Raw genomic sequence first — 18582 nt, forward strand, 5'->3', positions numbered from 1 at the left:
CAAGTGGCCTTTCATTTTATGCAGAACTGAAACATTTTAAGTTCAATCATATACAGAATTCTGTCAGCTATCACAATTTCAAAATTGAAAAAAGCCAGATTGCCTTCTCAAAGATGTTATACCTTACTCTGCTGCTTTTAACATTTTAACATGTATTTAAAAATGCATTTAAAATAGACAGTTGCATGCATCATTCCATATGAGTAACACTTCAATTCAGAAGCCTGCAGGTCAACGCATGCAGTGCAACTACGCACAAGCGACTTATTTTTAAAACAGCTTAACAAATCTACTGCTTTCGGTTTCTGCAGTCAATTCCCACTTTCATATTTGCTTATCGGAGGTCTCCCTGCCAGATGTGTATGGCACTCCACTTACACATTTTATGTAGTGTTACCTTTCATAATAGCCAGTTCAGCCTTTGGGGAAAAGGCCTTTTTCGGCTTGACCGTATAGTACCGAATAGTCATTATGGGCATTTGGACAACCACACGAATTGTACGAATTGTTCGAAATTTTTCAAAACAGATATACAATAAAAACCCCAAAGTTGCCGATTAGACATCCAGTAATATACAGCTCAAGGAGAACAGAGACCTCTGTCGCCTCACCTGGGACTCCAGATGTTGCTCAGTCAAGATCATCATCTCTTCATAGGTCATCTGGGAGAAAAGGGCGGCGTATTTGTGTAGACGGAGGCTCTTCAGCCAGGCAGGCACATCTGTGTAGGGATGCAGCAGTTATTCAGGTCTAAACTTTCTTCCCTTACAAGCAAACTTAAGTGAATATCTTGTGTATTCAATGCTCCTGTTCTTGTGTCCACTTACTATACAACACACAGTTTTGTTTCTACTGGCCAAATAATATTACCCAGCGTCTCCAGTATCCCACTGCCGCAGCCCTAAACAACCCTCCTCCAGGGGAACTGAATGAAGACAAATTTATTTTCAATATCAAAGAGTCATAAAGTGTGAACCTAAAGCATGATTAATATTCTGTTTAGCTGCTCTCTCTATTCTGATTTCGGAAACTTGATCATTCAAAACTGGTTACTAATCCTCAGGGTCTAGAAACAACGTAGCTATACACCAATGTAGACTTTTTAAACATTTATTTTAAATGTAGAGTTGAAGCTAACAATTTCAGACAAAATAATGACCCTTAAGAATGCAACGCGCTACAAATTGGATATTTTTTACACATCTAATTTTTAAAATTGACAACTGGTTACACATATCTTCTAAGACAGGCAATGAAGGTTATCCAGCTAATGCAGCTATAGAGATGATCTGAGATTTAGGGTCTCAAAAGCGGCTGTGAATCATTCAAGCTAATTTTACTTAATTACATGCTTGTCAAGTTACTTTCATGAAGTGGGATATTTCCACAGCAAAATTTTAAAGAGCTTTTTAAGTCTACATTAGAATCAATCTTCAAGCTACAATATACTTTTTGAATTTCACCCATTTAAGTCGGTCCTTTGGCCAGAAGTGAAGAACCAGTAATTATAGCTTTAGTAATATCAAAGAATTTCAATGTATTCATCTTTAAAACAAATTTATCAGGTGTAGTTTTCCCTGTGTGGTACAACAGCTCATAAAAAGGTAAGTAAGGCATACGGTTATTCAGAAATATTCCACAAACATTCCAATGCAAACATTCCAAACAAAATTGCAACTATAATAATATTGACATATATATCAGTAGACTGCAAAAGAAGACAGACTGCTGATAGAGACTGTTGAGGAAGGAGTAGCTTTTAAAAGTGATATTACTATATTACTGAACCCCATTCCAAATCAGTGAGCAAATGGAGCAGATTTCACTGCTAAACCTGCATTTTTCATCATGTTAAAAAACCCGACCTAATTTTCTAGTTTCTAGTGAGGGTGGCTGGTTAATTATCAGTAAATTATGTTAGATGACCCTCTTCATTTAGACAATTCGCAAATTCAGGCTACAATGTCAGGGCCTTAACTTTGCCAACCTTAGGTAAATTACGCAAATTAACTTCAGAATTTTGATTAGTTGAAGTCAACAATTTAAAAAAGTTTTTAAAAAAATAAGAGCACTTATAGCTTTCAGTCAAAACAATGGATGAATAGTACATATGAGAGTTATATTTCAAAGGTATTTCTTATACATTTGGGAAATTAAAGATGTCGGTAAGGTTGACTGGGGTGAGTAATCTCAAACAGTTGGGTTTATGCTCCACTATGCAAAAGATCCTGTAAAATGTAGCCAAACAGTGGTCAAGAAAAGACCCTCTCCTTTCCAGAGGTGTTTCCAGTTTGCTCTCCTTATCGTAAGCTCAGACCTAACAGAGTATTTTTTAAATATTTTCCAACAGTAACCAAGTGCTAGTAGACCCATTCAGGACTACAAAACGTTCATAGAAAGATATGAATAAAAGAGAATGCTTGAGTTTTATTTAGCTATGTGGAAGAGTTCTATAAAATGGTTGACTACTCATATACAGACCAGGGTAACACCCTAGAAATATTCAACACGCTGAAATGTAGCTGCTTCAGTGAAGTGCTCTGTTACAGAGCTTGATATTTAAAGTGTGAATTCTTAATCTTGTTTATCTGGATGTTTTTAGTTCAGCAGAATTGTAAAAGTGAGACAGTTATACATACCTAAAATGTAGATTCATGGGTACATCAAAATGTATGTTTATGTAACTGATAAATCCATCCTCACCCTTACCTTTCATTCCACTACCCTCCTCTTGGAAAGTGTTACGAGTGGCAACCTGGTCTTCAGTTTGCTCACTACCAGAAGACGCGACACTGCTCTGGGGGGACAGGGGGGCGTGGTCCGTGGGCCCAATGGCTGGCCGGCCCACGCCTTCTTCTTGGCCATGCCATTCTGTACTACAAGCTTGTGGACTGGAGGGAAGCAGGGACATGGACCTCTTCAGTGGGCTGGGGTGAATCTGCTTAGACAACACTGCTTGTAGAGACAGAAAAAGAAAGTGTCACTTTATCAATTATCCGTCATCTAAATTTAAGATACAATCGTGACACCTCAAACCGGAATTCTCCCCCTCGATATATTAAAAAGTCAAAGGACAAACATTTCTAACCAATTGAATCGCTAAATTAAAGTTCACATTTGGCAAAAAGGAAGCTCAAACAAAAAAAGATTTTTTCTAAAAATAATTCACATACCAACGATAAAGACCGGAAAAACAAGCTTGATTAACTTCTAAAAATACAGTGCAGAAAGTGGAAGTTTTAATTTCATTGAGTACGCTCGATTTCCTGAAATGTTTCTTGGTTTAAACTAATTTACACCATTCCATACTGGTGTTCAATTAGAAAAAAAATATTTCATTAATCTGTTAAATTGCAAAAAAAAGCACCAACTGATAAACCCATTTGATAAAACTGACATTATGCTGGCATAAAAATTTACAAACAAACCCCAGCCTTCTCAGGGGCCAAAGTATACCTGTGGTTTAAGTAACTGATCCAAAAGAGTAATCAAAAAGTTAAATATTTTACATTTTGGTTGTTCCCTTCAGACTACTGTAAAAACCATTTTAAATGGTTATAGTGGATAAATATGCATGTGAAAAGATCTGGCTGCAGAGAATTCAGCAATTTTAGTTTCTGATTGCCTGGAGGGCAGGTGCTCCTGATCAATTAGGAAACACTGTACATATTTCAAAGTCCTTCTCCGCTAATTATTCAGCACAGTGAAACTTGCACGTCACTCATTTTCATACAAAGACCTTAACTTAAAATTGAGTAAGTTCACAGAGGCATTCACCAATAGGTACTGGACACTTGTATTCTGTAGTTATCCATGGATTTCATATCTTTTTTTTTTTTTTTTTTTAAATCAAACAAACAGTTTCAGGTCATGTAACATATGAGCCTCTCAAGCCTACATTTCAAAAACAATACTTCTAAAACAGAAAAGTGGTATTTTATTCACGCCCACAGAGAAATTGTCTTTTTGCTATTCCCATCATGTTCTGCATGAGGCACGGACACACATACTGGTAAGAGTAGGGGGTGACGGGGCAGGGCTGGTTAATGTCCAGAGCCCCTAGAGCAATTGCGGTTAAGCGCCTAACCTAATTATGGCAGCACTCTGGTGGCCACGGAATTGGAATAAACAACCTTCACAAAGGACCCAAACCCACAACACACCGTCCCAAAAACTGAGGTTGCAATCATGCAAAAAAAAAAAAAAAAAAAAAAAAAAAAAAAAAAAAAAAAAAAAAAAAAAAAACTGCACCCTATATGTAAATATTTATACAATCCTCATGGAGATCAAGAGGTGAATTGCATGCAGAGATAATCCCACATTCTGTCATGCAGAGACGGTATCTCACCTGTGTTGGTGCCGGTGCAGACGCTGTTGATTGGAGAGGGCACTCCGCTTGGCCCGTGAAAAGTCAGGTGTCCATTCTGACTTCCTGAGGAGGAGCTGGAGGTGGGCTTGCCCTGCCAAGCATGACCAAGGTCTGAGGCCTCCGAACCGACCCACTCGTCAGAGCCTTGGCGGGAGTGATAGGGGCCAACGGACGGCCGCATGGGCACGTAGCCAGTAGACAGATGCTCCTCCAGATGGTTCAGCCACATGGCCAAGGAAGTGCGGTCCTCAAGACTGGTGGCAGGGTGGATGAGGGCGTACGAAAGGAGCTGCCTGCTCTCCTCCACAAACAGACTGCTCTCAATGGTGTGACTCAGCACCTTTTGGAGAAGCTTCATGTACTCACATTTGGCTTCACTGTTCCTTGGCTGCAGCAAGGGTAGGTGGGATAGTAACAAGGAAACCACCTTCTCTGTGGGTTCATGATGCCATTGGCTGACAATAGCTGTTTTGAATGAAGGGAAAATGGGACACAACATTCTAATGAATATTTAGTTCATATATGCAAAAATACATACCTTTAAAAATACATTTCTAAACATGCACAGACCTGGACTTTAAATTTCAAATTTCTGCTGTGTTGAGATCAAATGCCATGGGTAAATATTACATTACTTTTCCCTCAATAAATCCCAGCAAGACATGCACAATAATGACATCATACAAGGTCTCAGTAATTTAAAATGATAAATAAGCACTTAACACTTACACTTTGCCGTCTCGTGATACAACCTCCCATTCCACTTATTACATCAACCAAAACGTGCCATGTATCTTAGGTTTACTGGTGTGTGTGACAGGACCTTGCAATATACACAACTGATGTAAAATTAGTGGAATGTGAGAAATTAAATAGATCAGATTTTGGACTGGGCTGTGGTAGCTGATGTGGTAGCCTGTGTCTGCCCCGATTCTGATCTTTGACATTGACTCAGGACGGCGCTGTACAATAGATGTTCTCTATTACATGGTACAACAAAAAACGAACACAACGACATAGTATCATGTCTATGTAAATGCTTTCCTGTTTCTAAATAACCACAGGCGTGTCATGGCAGACTGAAAAATTTCACAGAACATAAAAATCAGAATTCCATTTCGCTACAAATTTAAAATAAAATTCCGACATTTCTACTGAAATAAGATACATGCAAACACCTAAAATACAATAAACCATTAGCACTGCGCTGAAACAGAGGCTCCAGTCACAAAGAATGTCATGTAGGTCAATCAAGATTCCCAAAAAGCTCAATGTTACGCACATAATTTTACAAATGAATACACATGCCAAAGAATGGCCTGCACTGTACTGATATTCCATTCAGTATTCCGGAATTTGCTCCTTGGATAAAGTTCATCTTAAGATCTACTTCTCTTTACACCAAACTTATATAAACCTAATTTGGGTAATGGGGTGATACACCTAATGATCAATAATAACCTTCCCTTACATTATTATATATGCTCACCTTCTATATATTTAACTGAACTTCCACAACTGGTTCATTTAAATGTTTATGGAGCACATCACTAAGGCAGGACCATGTGAGGGGCATTTGTCTTAGCCAAGTGGACAATTAGAAAACAAAACCTGAAAATACAAACATTCAAGGAAGCCAGAAAATTGATCTTACAATTCTTACTGCATAGTTTGACTACATGCTAATGCACAGATTGCCTGTGTGTATGTAAGAGACAGACAGAGAGAGAGAGACAGACAGACAGACAAAGACATTTTCCCCAAGCAATCGTCGTCCTAGCAGAGGACCACTAACAGTATGCCTCAAAATGGGTCTGACTGCTGCTCAAGGGAGGTCCCTGGCAGAATGTAGGATGATACAGACTCCGAAGAATCTCTGTGCACATTCCAGGCAAGCAATCTACACCTAAAAATGTGTGGGTCTAGGGTGGAAAACTGGGCGTAACTACGCACTGCAGCACTATTGAAGACACAAGTCAGTAACAAATGCTAAGAGCAACCAAGCAAAACTCACTTTCAGTATGCAACAGCACAAATAGACATTTCTGAGGTAATACTTTGTTTCAGTGTCACAAGTCACTGACATGACCGCCATCCATCACTGCTTGCCCAATACAGGATCACCATGAACCCCACAAGTTCAGAGGCACCACGTGCTAAAAAGAGATCAACTCTTTAGGTGTGTGTCTACTTTCATCAACAAGCCATTTAACACAGTTTTAACATTTCTGTGGTGATTAGCAACAATTTTACAGGCAGTCCCCAGGTTACCAACAAGCTCTGTATTTAAATTTAAATCGAATTTGCAGGTAAGTCGGAAAAATAATGACATTGTATATTATTACTATTAATAATGATGTAGTAGTAAAAGTAACAACATATGGTACCATCCATTGAGCCAACCAACCGATGAAACTGCACAATGTATCGCAAAGTAGTGTGTCCATTCGTTATTAAAAACCATTGTATTTAACCCGAAATATAACAGACTTTATGGCAATCGGACGTTCTTAAACCAGGGGCTGCCAATAAAAGACATATTTTGCTTGGCTTCAACAAAACTCCGAGCAAGAGTCAAAAGTATGAGAGCTACCACTGGAATTTACAGGACAGTTCTGCTGAACGACTTCATGGGCAGCTCTGAATCAGACAGCAGTAAGGCACTCCACATGAGATTAATTAATTAACATTTAGACAACTGCAAAGAGCAATCTTACCGCAAGAAAAAGGTGATATGTGCGAACATAATCACCGTAATAAATCTACAATAAAAACACTCACGCTCTTATATACATGCAGAGAGACACGTCACGACCGAGCCTCCAGGACCGCCCCCCCCCCCGCCCATCTGTTGCTTCAGCTGGCTGACAGGTGCACAGGTTGCAGTACCAAGGACAGCAGCCACCTGTTAGGATTCCACACCAGAGAGGGAACCACTAATTAGGGAAGAAGGCCCAGCACAGTGAGAGAAGCATCCTTGGAACATTAGGGGAGTCTGATTGGATCAGCAAAACCTCCACAGTGGAGAAGTGAGCCCAAACCCAGACTTCAGGGAAAGAACAGCCATACAGTAGACTGCAGTTATTCCCCTTTTTAAAGCCATATTAAGCTGAATGCTAATTACCAGCTAGCTGCATCAGCCAGAATCTAGGTATGGCAATTCAGCACTTTGACACACGTTTTCAAAACAACATGGGGCAAATAAAGAGTTCCAAAGGGGTCAAACAGTGAGTCTGGTGCACCAGGGGAGGAGGAGAAAAAAAGAAAAAAATCAAGAAGTGTCTGAAAAATCACAGCATATTTCAAACACAGTCAAACAGCATAAAGTCAAATATCACCAACGGTGACAGATGGATGCTTATATCATCAAAATTAGAAAAGTAGTGAATCAACACACCCTGTGATAAAGTCTCAACGGAACATTAAGTCACAAGCTTCACAGCGCCAGGACTCGCAGCAGTGTTGTCATTCAAAAGTTACTCGTGCCACAGACCAATGCAGACACAAAATTCAGGATATGGATCATTCGCTTCTCTTTTTACATCCAGGCAGGGATACATTTGGACAAAGCCGTCAGCCAACTATGTCTATTGATATGGCCAGAGTGTGTGCCGTGGTGGCCTAATGGACAGGGAAGTGCACTTGTAAACAGAAAGATTGCCGATTGGAATCCCTGACCATCAGGGTGACACTGAGGTGCCCTGAGCAAGGTACCACCCCCAAAAGCACTGCTCCCAAAGCGCTGAATTAGCTGCCCCCCTGCTGTGTCGTGATGTCATATTTGCGTTATGGAAAACACATTTCGTAGTTGAGCCCTGTGTACTGTGGTGTGACAATAATAACTATTTACTTCACCACCAGCTTAGTGGCCAACCATCTTATGGTAGACATTCTATAAATGTCAGGTCCAAAATTTTTTGCATAGTCTTATAAATGGCCAAGGAATTGGGACATTTTACAGAATGAGAGGCACATACTGTTCACTCCTGTTCCAAAATAATTTCTCCATACAATGCTAAACAAATTCAAGAGTAATTAAGAACTTGGGCCATTCCCAGTCAGAAGATCAACATCACAGAACCTTTAAGAGACGCTACTGACAGAAGATTTCTAACTCCTCCATCCATCTTGAACAGTCCAATATCCTGCTACACAGTTCAGGAATGAATGGCAACATTCCCAAATGGACATCTTGGCAGTAAAATAAAAGCTGGGTGTTTTAATAATTGTCTGTATATATTTTAGTAAGCAGATGCTGTCAGAAAGACAATATATTACCCAAATAGTAGCCCACCTACCCCCATTCCTATTTGTCCCACACCCCCTCTACAATATCTACCCCCACACTCTCCCCACCTTTCCAAAGAAATCTTTATTAAAATCCAACTTTGTGTGATATTGCAATCAGTTTTACCAGATCTGCATCAGTGGCTAAGTGACACCTCTTCAACTTTCATGCAGTGCATCTTAAAATGAAAGACACAGATCTTCCATCCATGCTACTGTGAACTTGTAAATTCAAGATTTATCAAATACTTTTAGTTACCATGTTCACAAGACCACATGTCTTTTGCAGCCACCCTTTCCTTCCTTTGCTGCTACTTCCTGCTGCAGCCGCCATTTTTGTATAACTTGTCTCAAAATGAAATCCATTCCAGACCTTCTCCTAAACAGCTCCTGTATGCAAAAGACCTAACAAATAATTTTTGCATTACCACACTAACGAGATGTGCCTCTACGACTACCCTACTCTTTGGTACCACCTAATGGTGCCGCTTCAATTTTTTTTGATGCGAGTCATCTCAAATTTGATCAGTTCCACCCATACAATACAATTGTAAAGTTTTTCAAGATCCATCAAGTAATTTTTGAGTTATTGAGATTAATGTCTGTGGCACTACCCCAGTCTGAAAGCCATAAGGATTCCTCATTCAGGGAATACGAAAACGCAGTAGTTCAGTCCTGCTGCGATTTAAATAGTGCTGTGATTAGTAGCGACTGCCGACACAGATTCCCAGGCATTTATTATACTTGTGACTGTTACAAAGATGGCTACTTCCTCTGTCTTCCAATAGCTTATAGCAGTGGGTCTATAGTCAGTCACATGCTGCATAGGCTAAAGAACCACTTGCAAAAATTAAAGAGTAGATGGGGGGGGGGGGGGGGGGTGAACAACACTTGTGCAGGGGGAAAACCAGAGAACCCAAAGGAAACTCCTTTACGCAGTAAAAACATGCAAACTCCTCATTTGCAGAGTGAAGATGCGAGTCAAACTCCAAGGTAATGAGGTGCAACTTACTGCTGGTCCATGACGGTAATTTACTCAACAATGCAAAAAGTTACTTTCAGCATCATCATACTAATGTCACGGCCCAGTAGGCTCTACACAACATGTTCTGCTCCAAATTAGAATTGCCCACGGCAGTATGAAAGATTACAAACAATATTTTTGAAACAAAAACAGCAGACAAAGCCAAGCATTTTCCTTTTAACGGGCAGGGAGCCGCATTGATTACATGTAAATTTCTATTACATCTGCCTTTGTGCAGGTACGCAGTTTCCATTCAATCTTTTTATCTCATAATAATGAATCATATCATTTAACTATGCTGCCATAATGGAAATATTATAATACATAAAATTTCAGTCACTAACCATATTCTTTTACCAATTAATCAAAATCCATATATAGCAGAAAAAGAGGGGGGAAAAAAATCATTAAAAATGGAGGTTGTGCGTTTCACTTTTACCTGCATTATTGGCCTCAGCCTCTAGAATGTGGATCTCTGTACAATCTGCCAGCAAGTGCTCCAAGAAGATCTGCAGGAAGCGAGCCTGGGTGCGACTCACCCTCTTCAGGAGAGAAAGGAGTGCCACGGTCTGCTCACACTCATTCCAGCCTTTGAACCAGTCAGTTAGGACTCCCACCTGGTCTCGGAACATCATGGTTAATCCACTTAGAGGGCCCGGACTGGCACTCACAGGGAGCAAGGATCCCTCGGGTACTCTGGGGTAAACGCCGACTCACACCCTGCCGATCTGCTGCGTCAGCAGCTGTACCAAAATGATACCAGATCCTGTCCGTTCGGGGTCTGCTAAACCCTTACATGATCATAAGTGAGGCTGATGTGTGTGTGGGGGGGAGGGGGCTGCAAGGCAAGATGAGGTGTAGAAATGTGCAGAGAAGTATGGGCTGGCTTTGCGGCAATCCAAGTGACGAATTCATGAACAGTCAAACAGTCCTCTTCAGAACATCCTTGCAGAATTCCATGCAATCTTCTTCCATGCAGAAGTACGGCCACAACTCTCTGGAAAAAAGAAAGAATATATGAATTCACACTGTCGACAGGCAAATTCACACCAGCAAGCAGAATTCTTCAGTCTCGGATCAGTATCTGACCATGAAGAACTAAAAATAAACTATGTAATTAAAAAGATGTACCAAAAGGAGAACTGGAAAAAAAATGTTGAGAGAACGTAGGTGGGTCAAAGATCGATAAGGAAAAAATATTCAAAATACCAACTACAGAAAATAGTGACACAAGTAATGCAAATCAAACCAGTCATCAATGGCCAAAACAGTCAGATGTCTGGCATGTTTGCACACAAGTGGGAATGGTTATGTATGTGAAATACGCAAAATCAAACTTGATTTTGGCATGATACCACAGCACGACAAACACGAAAGATTCAAGATTGGTTTATTGTCAATACAATATACACAATATACAGTGTATTGAAATGTCGTTCCACACAGGTCCCCCTGGTGCATTAAAGATAAAAAATATACCAGAAAAATATAAAACAGATATTTCACATAAATAATAAATCTAACTAAAGAGCATTTAGAACAAACTTAAGTTAGTTTGCGAGACAAACAAATGTATGCAGCAGTTATACCAAGCAGCTTATTTTCAACGTTATTTGTCATTGTAATTTTATTAAAGAACATATGCTCTTTAAACACAACTTTGAAACTTCATTAAATACTGTCCTCTTACAGTAAAATATATAATGTAGACTACCAGAAAATGAAATAAATCAAACTGATATGTAAATCTAATATTAATACAAAAATTGATCACAAAAGAGCCTATGATATGATCTACTTAGATTTCCAGAAGACCTTTGATGTTGTCCCCCACAGACAGCTCTTGCTTAAGCTAAAAGCTGCAGGGATTTTAGGAACTGTAGCAGCTTGGATCGAAAACTGGTTAACAGACAGTAAGTAACGGGTAGTTATTAGAGGCACAATGTCACAGTGGGCCTGCGTTCATAGTGGGGTACCGCAGGGTTCAATTTTAGGATCACTATTGTTCCTAATTTACATTAAATATACAGTAAACTGGTTAAATTTGCAGACGACACAAAGGTGGGTGGTGTAGCAGTATGGAGGCTATGACGGGATCTTGATTTAATTAGCGACTGGGCTGATACCTGGCAGATGAAATTTAACATAGATAAATGTAAGGTAATCCATGCAAGGAGCAGAAATATAAAATACAGATATTTTATGGGTTCCACTGAAATAAAGGTAGCTGATTATGAGAAAGATCTCGGTGTATATATTGATGCTTCCAAGTCTCACTCTCACCAGTGTGGGGAAAAAATAAAAAAAGGCCAATAGGATGTTGGGTTACATCTCTGTGTGTGTGGAGGTTAAGTCAAGGGAGGAGATGCAATGATTATATAATTCCTTGATAAGACCCCACCTAGAATATTATGTGCAAGTTTGGTCACCATACCTTAAAAATGACATTGCTGCCTTGGAAAGGATGTAATGTAGGGCTACAAGAATGATTCCTGGTCTTAGAGGAATGTCTTATGAGGAGAGGTTAGCTGAGCTGAATCTGTTTAGTCTCGAGCAAAGGAGACTAAGGTTGGACATGATCCAGGTGTATAAGATTCTAACAGGTCTGGATGCTGTACAGCCAAATGGCTATTTCAATATTAGTTTAAATACTAGAACTCGTTGCCATAAGTGGAAATTAGCAGAACATTTTAAAATGAATTTGAGAAAACCTTTGTTTACACAGCGTGCAGTTAGAGTATAGAATAGTCTTCCTGCTAGTGTAGCACAAGCTAAAACCCTGGGTTCTTTAAAATCTTATCTACTCTGATTTGAACAACTCTGAGCTATTAGTTAAGTTCTTCCCAAATGAGTTTGATGGGCTGGCCTCCTCTTGTTTATAAATTTCTTATATTCTTAAAAAATTGATAGATGCAGTTCGACACTTTTCCTCTGCACAGAACTTGATTAATATGTGCTAAGAAAAAAGTGAAGAAATAAATGTTATTAATGCAAATCATCGATATGAATGAGATCCCAGTGATAGACAGACTCCAGTGCAAAATGCAAAAATAAAATCTCAAAGCAAAACTGAGATTATGCCAATTGTGCCCTCTTGTGTTAACATTAATAACTGATTTTGTGCCAAGGTGCATTGTTACACCCCTACCATGCGTATCGCCATATTTTTGAATTGCAAAACATTGTGCCACGGTACATTTTTACACCCCTATTAAGCAGAGTCACTGATTTAGATTAAATGGGTTTTGCTCTTCCACACAGGTGTAGTCAACATAGAGGTGCTTTATAAGCAGGAAACAGCTGGATGAACCAAATTTGTCGAATACTTGTAAAAAAAACATGGATGGTGGATTATGCATAAATTATATTACAATTTTAAGCAGAAAATATTTCCAGAGCAAGGAACATGCCATCGCACATGTAGAGTGTCTATGGAAACAAACATTTCCTGATACAGCTTCTGCAAGAAGAAAGTTATTTGAAGATTAGAATTTTGAGTATTGTTAGAGCAATATTAGAGTACTAAAGCAAACACTAAGCAGATAAAAGGCACAGTACATAAACTACTGTTTTAATACAGCATTAGATACTATTCCCATATGCAATTTCAGTCAACCTGTTCCTCTGTAATTTTTGCTTTCCCCAGCGAGGGGATGCTGCCTTCCAAAATGCTTCCAAAGCTTTTTTCATATCGACATCAAAAAGTGCTTAACTCCAAAAACTAACCACTTTTCCCCCATGAGCATTAAATGAACAATGCACACAATATAGCAGTTTTGCATTATTAATATAATCTCATTGTTCAAGCATATACTTGTAATCCAGGCTCCATTGCACCCCATATCCATGATAAGTAGTTTTGCAGTGGTTGTTCAAATCGTTTTTCAGCATTCACCGTATTGTGTTTACTTTATCCGCACTTCCAACTGTGGGTTTAATGAGAAATGCACCTTTCCGAAAGATGTTGTGTTGTATGGGTTTGATCTTTTCACTGCGTGGAAGGACCAGAAATATCACCAACCAGGCTAAGGAGCAATAAAAGAATGTTGAACCTTAAAACGAAGGAACAATCAGCAGCAAAAGTAGCCGTGATACTTTATTAATCCCTGTAGAGGAATTCTCTTTGCCTATCCCATCTTGCTCGCCATGAGACACACAGACAAACATAAAAAATAATAATAATAAATAAAAAAAAAAACTATTGTAACAATGAAATGCTCTCCACATAAAAATGACTGAGGTAAAAAAAAAATAAAAAAAATCAAGATAAATCATGTCAGACAACTGACATCCGAAATGTGACCAACCAACCAACAACATTCAAAATAGACTAATAGAATGATAAATGCATACAACACCCTGGTTCCACGTGTGCTAAAATGCCTACGACATCATATTGCTAGAAAGGCGCCCATCAAGGGGAACAGAAGTGTATCAAAGGCATCAGGTGCACCATGGAGCACTGTGACGACCATCATCAATAAGTGGAGAAAATGCGTCACCACAGGAACAAGACCAAGAACAGAATGACCCTGCAAAGTTAAATAAGAGGAGAAGCAATAATATGCACAACAAAAATTTTATGACTTGCGAAAATTTCTGGCTGGTACTGGATTCCCATATGTTCCACTTGCCTGGGCTGTGGCGTAGGCAGGCAAGATGGTCTAGGGCAGTGGTTCTGAGCCACTGTGACCCAATTTTATACAATGCCAGCTCAGCCATGACCCTATATCAAGTGTAGGTCTAAATTAACGCTATGATCAGGCTCACAGTGCACTCTGCAGTTTTCCGCCATTCAATGCCTAGATGCACAAATCTGACTGGATGTGTAAGTGAATTTAACGTTAAGCATCTGTGGTTTGGCTTCTTGGATTGGTTGAGTGTTCACTAGTTTTGAACTAAGCATTTACAGACCTAGAATCCAGTTAATTCTAGGATTGGGGCTGGGAAATCTGATTGTGGATCAGTATGAGAGTGTGCTGGTTTTAAAATGCTTAAAATGCCATGTGACCCTTTCAGAACTTGCCGCAACCCAAACTTAAGAATCGCTGGTCTAAGGAAAATATTTGTGCTTGACTTTAATGGTTCGCAAAACCCCTGAGAGTTCAAATGTTTGGTATGGGCTTAAAGTTGCTTAGATAATGCACAACTACAATCAATGCTACCTAAAGATACTACTTCTGACTGGACCTGTGTCAAATTCCTCTCTTCCTGACACTTCTCATTTTTGTCAATGAAAGTGGCAGTACATTTTGCCATAGTTTTTGGTATCAAATTATTTATCCTCTTGTGATTAAAAAAAAAAATGAAAAATGTCAGTTTCATCAATGAAATTAGCCCAATTGCTGGATTCTACCACAAAACCCAGTCAAAGGTCAGGCCTCAAACCCTCATACGCTGCAAAATGAAGAGTTTGCTACAATTTCAAAGTCAAGGTGAGAAAGCAGATAGACCTACTGCTGAAGTAAATGCAAAAGGTGTGTGGTGATGAGTGTGAACACTTAAGCTACCAGGGCTTTGTAGGTCAAAATAACATCATGGTAACTGTCTCCTCTTAAAATGTCATTGGTTGTAAGATCACATAAAAAATAAAAAATTCAAAAATGTCTGATGTTATGTTGATTTCGGGAATAGCGTGACGAACCTGCTCATTCAACAAGGGTGTGCGGATTGTTAAATCCACAATACCCAAGCAAGTCATTTGAAAAAAATTCTTCAGAAAGGACAGAACTAGGGTGTTGGTAAACCTAAGCTTTGCGTTGAGAAACATTTCATGGACAGCATTCCCTATTTTTTTTTTTCATACTTTTCTACATCTTGTGCGGTTCAGAAAGCTAGCAGATATAGGGAGTACTAGTCTTCTACATTACAATTGATGAAATGTTTCATGTAGCTGAAAACCACAGTTCGTAAATCACTCATTCAGTGGTCTTTTGCTACCATTCACAGGTTATACAGGTTAACTCAGAAATACACTGTGGTAGCATACAAAACTACTAGCTGTTCTAGTTAAAGGAACATGTTTTCTGTATCAGTTGTAGTCTTTTCTGCTTAATTAGTGTATCAACACTTGTATATTCCTGATTACTAGCATCAACTAAGAAATCTTAACAGTAATAATAGGCATTTGGGTCAACAATTCTAATCTTTGAAAATTAACTTTGGCTCAAAATTGAATATGGGGAGATAACGCATTTTACTGTTATCAATAATAATACATCTATCATAAATTAATCTTACGACATTTTCCCAAATACCAGTCTTTCAAATCAGTGCCAGGAAATGACATAGGCAAAATAAGTAACCATTAATTAACTTTGCATAAGATTTTCATTCTTCTATAACACAAGGGGCCTTATTAATCAAACATTTATCCCACACCCCCCCTCAATACAAAAGGAACTTTGCTGGCTGAAATTTCCTGTTGTTTCAAATACTAATAATGGCACCAACAGATCAAGTCAAACCAGAAGTTCAATGTGTGTCACTCAGTTTTACTATAATTAAATACAAAAGCACATTAGAGGAAAGAACATGTCATCATGTCATATTGTTCTATGAAGACTGCATGGCAATTGTTTCCAGTAAAACAGCTAAAAAGAACCAAAGTGAATTAGGGCTGCAGCTATCGATTACTTTAGTAATCGAGTATTCTATAGATTATTTCATCAATTAATCGAGTAATTGGATAAGAAATACTTTAGTCTTCAAGAGCAATAGAAACAAATAGAAAAAAGCCAAATTTCTTAAAATGAACAACTCATTGGTTTCCTTTTTAGAAATTGTATAAAGTTTAACGATTAGACATATCTGTCAAATGAACTAAAACCTTTTAGTACATTTATGTACACATTTGTAAAAAATTTTTTTTAATTGATTTTATGTACGTGGGACTTTCAGAAAAAACTGATACATACCTTGGATCTTTAGTTAGCATATATAGGCTATAAGTCAAGCCACAAATAACCGTAACAGTGCAGGCCTCTATTGAATACAACAAAATTGTTTCCATCTTTTTTACAAACCAGAAGTCATTATTTTCAATTGGAGCATGCTAAAACTTAATTCCTTAATTTTTATTTAAAAATCATTTGAGAAATGTACATAGGAATGTTAAACTTTCATACAATTTCAATCATTTTCCAGTCGAAATAACATACAAATATTGTATAATGTTTCATAAAGGATGCCAAGCAAAACATGCCTTCCAGTTTATCTACTTGTATAGAAAGCACCCACACCTCTCATAAGTGTCCAGTGATCAAAATCCATTGTCATTTTTTATCCACAAGACAAGCTAAATTTGGCAAACATTACATATACTGGTAGTTTTTGCAATGCCCCATGTACACCTCACACTTTAGGGACAAAGAGACCGGGTGAGCGTAATAAGGGTGTGTGTGTGTGTGTGTGTGTATGTGTATAATATATATATATATATATATATATATATATATATATATATATATAAATATGTCAATATCAACAAAAAGAAATTTAATTTTATTTCAATGATAAGCAATTCAACATGACGGAGACAAAAAGTGAAGATAGCAGCACTTAAAAGCGCATGTCAAAATGTCACTAGACAAAGGTTTTATTTTCAGGCAAATAAATTACCACAAAAAAATTTAAGATATTTTGCCATAAGTTTGGTAGTAAATCCACATTGAACCATGTGACCTGAGAAGAGCTGCAAAACTATAGTTTAATCAGCAGTGCAGTCACTGTAATCATGAAGCCATTGATAACCAGAATAGCTTAATACTTAACGTTACCCTGCATCAATAGTAAAGGAGAAAGCTAGCCGTGATAACTGCCAACAGCTAAAGCTGAAGTTATACTTTAAATGGAACATCCCTCCCCCCCCCATTATCAACAATTAGTATTGGCCAATTTTGATTCAAGTGACTGGCAATTGGCCCCAAAAGCCCTGATCGCAGCGGCCCTAGACAAAAACATAAATTGGAGCAACTGAATCAGCTTAACCATGGAAATAGTGAGTTAGTAGACATTTATGTTAACTGCATAATCTGTACTTAATTTTTTAGAGTACAAATCAATCAATATGCAAGAACAGTTCAGCTAAAATACAAAGCCTTTAATCTAAAAACAAAATTAAAGCACATTATGCATGACTTAAGAGTACCAAAAACAGTTTTCTCCTGTGACAACTGGCCTCTTATCAAAGCCTCATGCTTACTATAGATTCCGCAGAGTCCGAAAGATGAAGGCTAGAAGAAAAACAAGCATTCAAAAGTAGTCAATCAACTGGATATAAGCATTCCTATGCATACTCTACATTAGTTCTGACCTGGTGGAGCTCCCTGTTTCCATCCCTAGTACCACACTTCCACAACAAGAGAAGACAGAACCATTCCTCGCTGAGGTACAGCACAACATCACGACACGCCTGGCAGGAGGGGACAAAAAATTCCAAATAAAAAGATAAATAAGCAAACAGGGTGTGGAACGAAGATAAAAGGCAAGGCCAGTATGTAATACACCAAAGATCAGAATAAGCTAACTGAAGTCCAAAAGACATAAGAAATGGAATCATTCTATCTGCTATGGGACAGGAATGGAAAATAGCAAGTGATTGACTGTACAAAAAAAAAAAAAATATATATATAAATCACATGAAGGTTGATCTCTGAGCTGGAAGAATGGGGTGTTTAAAATCAACTACAGTAAAATCCCGTTATAGTGGACTCGCTTATAACGGAATATCGTCTATAACGGATGAGGTCTGCTGGTCCCGACCGCGCCTTTAAGAACATGTAGAAAAAGCATCGGATATAGCGGACTCGCATAACAGAATTTCGCTTATAACAGACAAACAATTAGCCAATTTTAGCTGTAGTTTTGATCGGCTATAATGGGCATGCAGGTTCCGCCTACA

The 18582-nt window shown here is 38.4% G+C and overlaps 1 protein-coding gene across 2 annotated transcripts in view; it reads right to left on the reverse strand.

Moving 5' to 3' along the window:
* LOC125711971 (protein Smaug homolog 2) overlaps positions 1-18582 on the reverse strand; it is a 32389-nt gene that overhangs the window by 8162 nt on the left and 5645 nt on the right. The window contains exons 2-5 of one of the 2 annotated variants that reach the window (XM_048981525.1): positions 10120-10677; positions 4349-4834; positions 2710-2952; positions 612-721 (exon numbers count right to left, since the gene is read on the reverse strand). In XM_048981525.1, coding sequence (XP_048837482.1) covers positions 612-721; positions 2710-2952; positions 4349-4834; positions 10120-10315 — 1035 coding nt within the window. In that variant the 5' untranslated portion in view covers positions 10316-10677. Of the gene's footprint in view, positions 1-611; positions 722-2709; positions 2956-4348; positions 4835-10119; positions 10678-18582 lie in introns of both variants that reach the window. The other variant, XM_048981524.1, reaches the window with a different exon arrangement.

Source organism: Brienomyrus brachyistius, chromosome 17 (genome assembly GCF_023856365.1).
Source record: "Brienomyrus brachyistius isolate T26 chromosome 17, BBRACH_0.4, whole genome shotgun sequence".
Lineage (NCBI taxonomy): Eukaryota > Metazoa > Chordata > Actinopteri > Osteoglossiformes > Mormyridae > Brienomyrus > Brienomyrus brachyistius.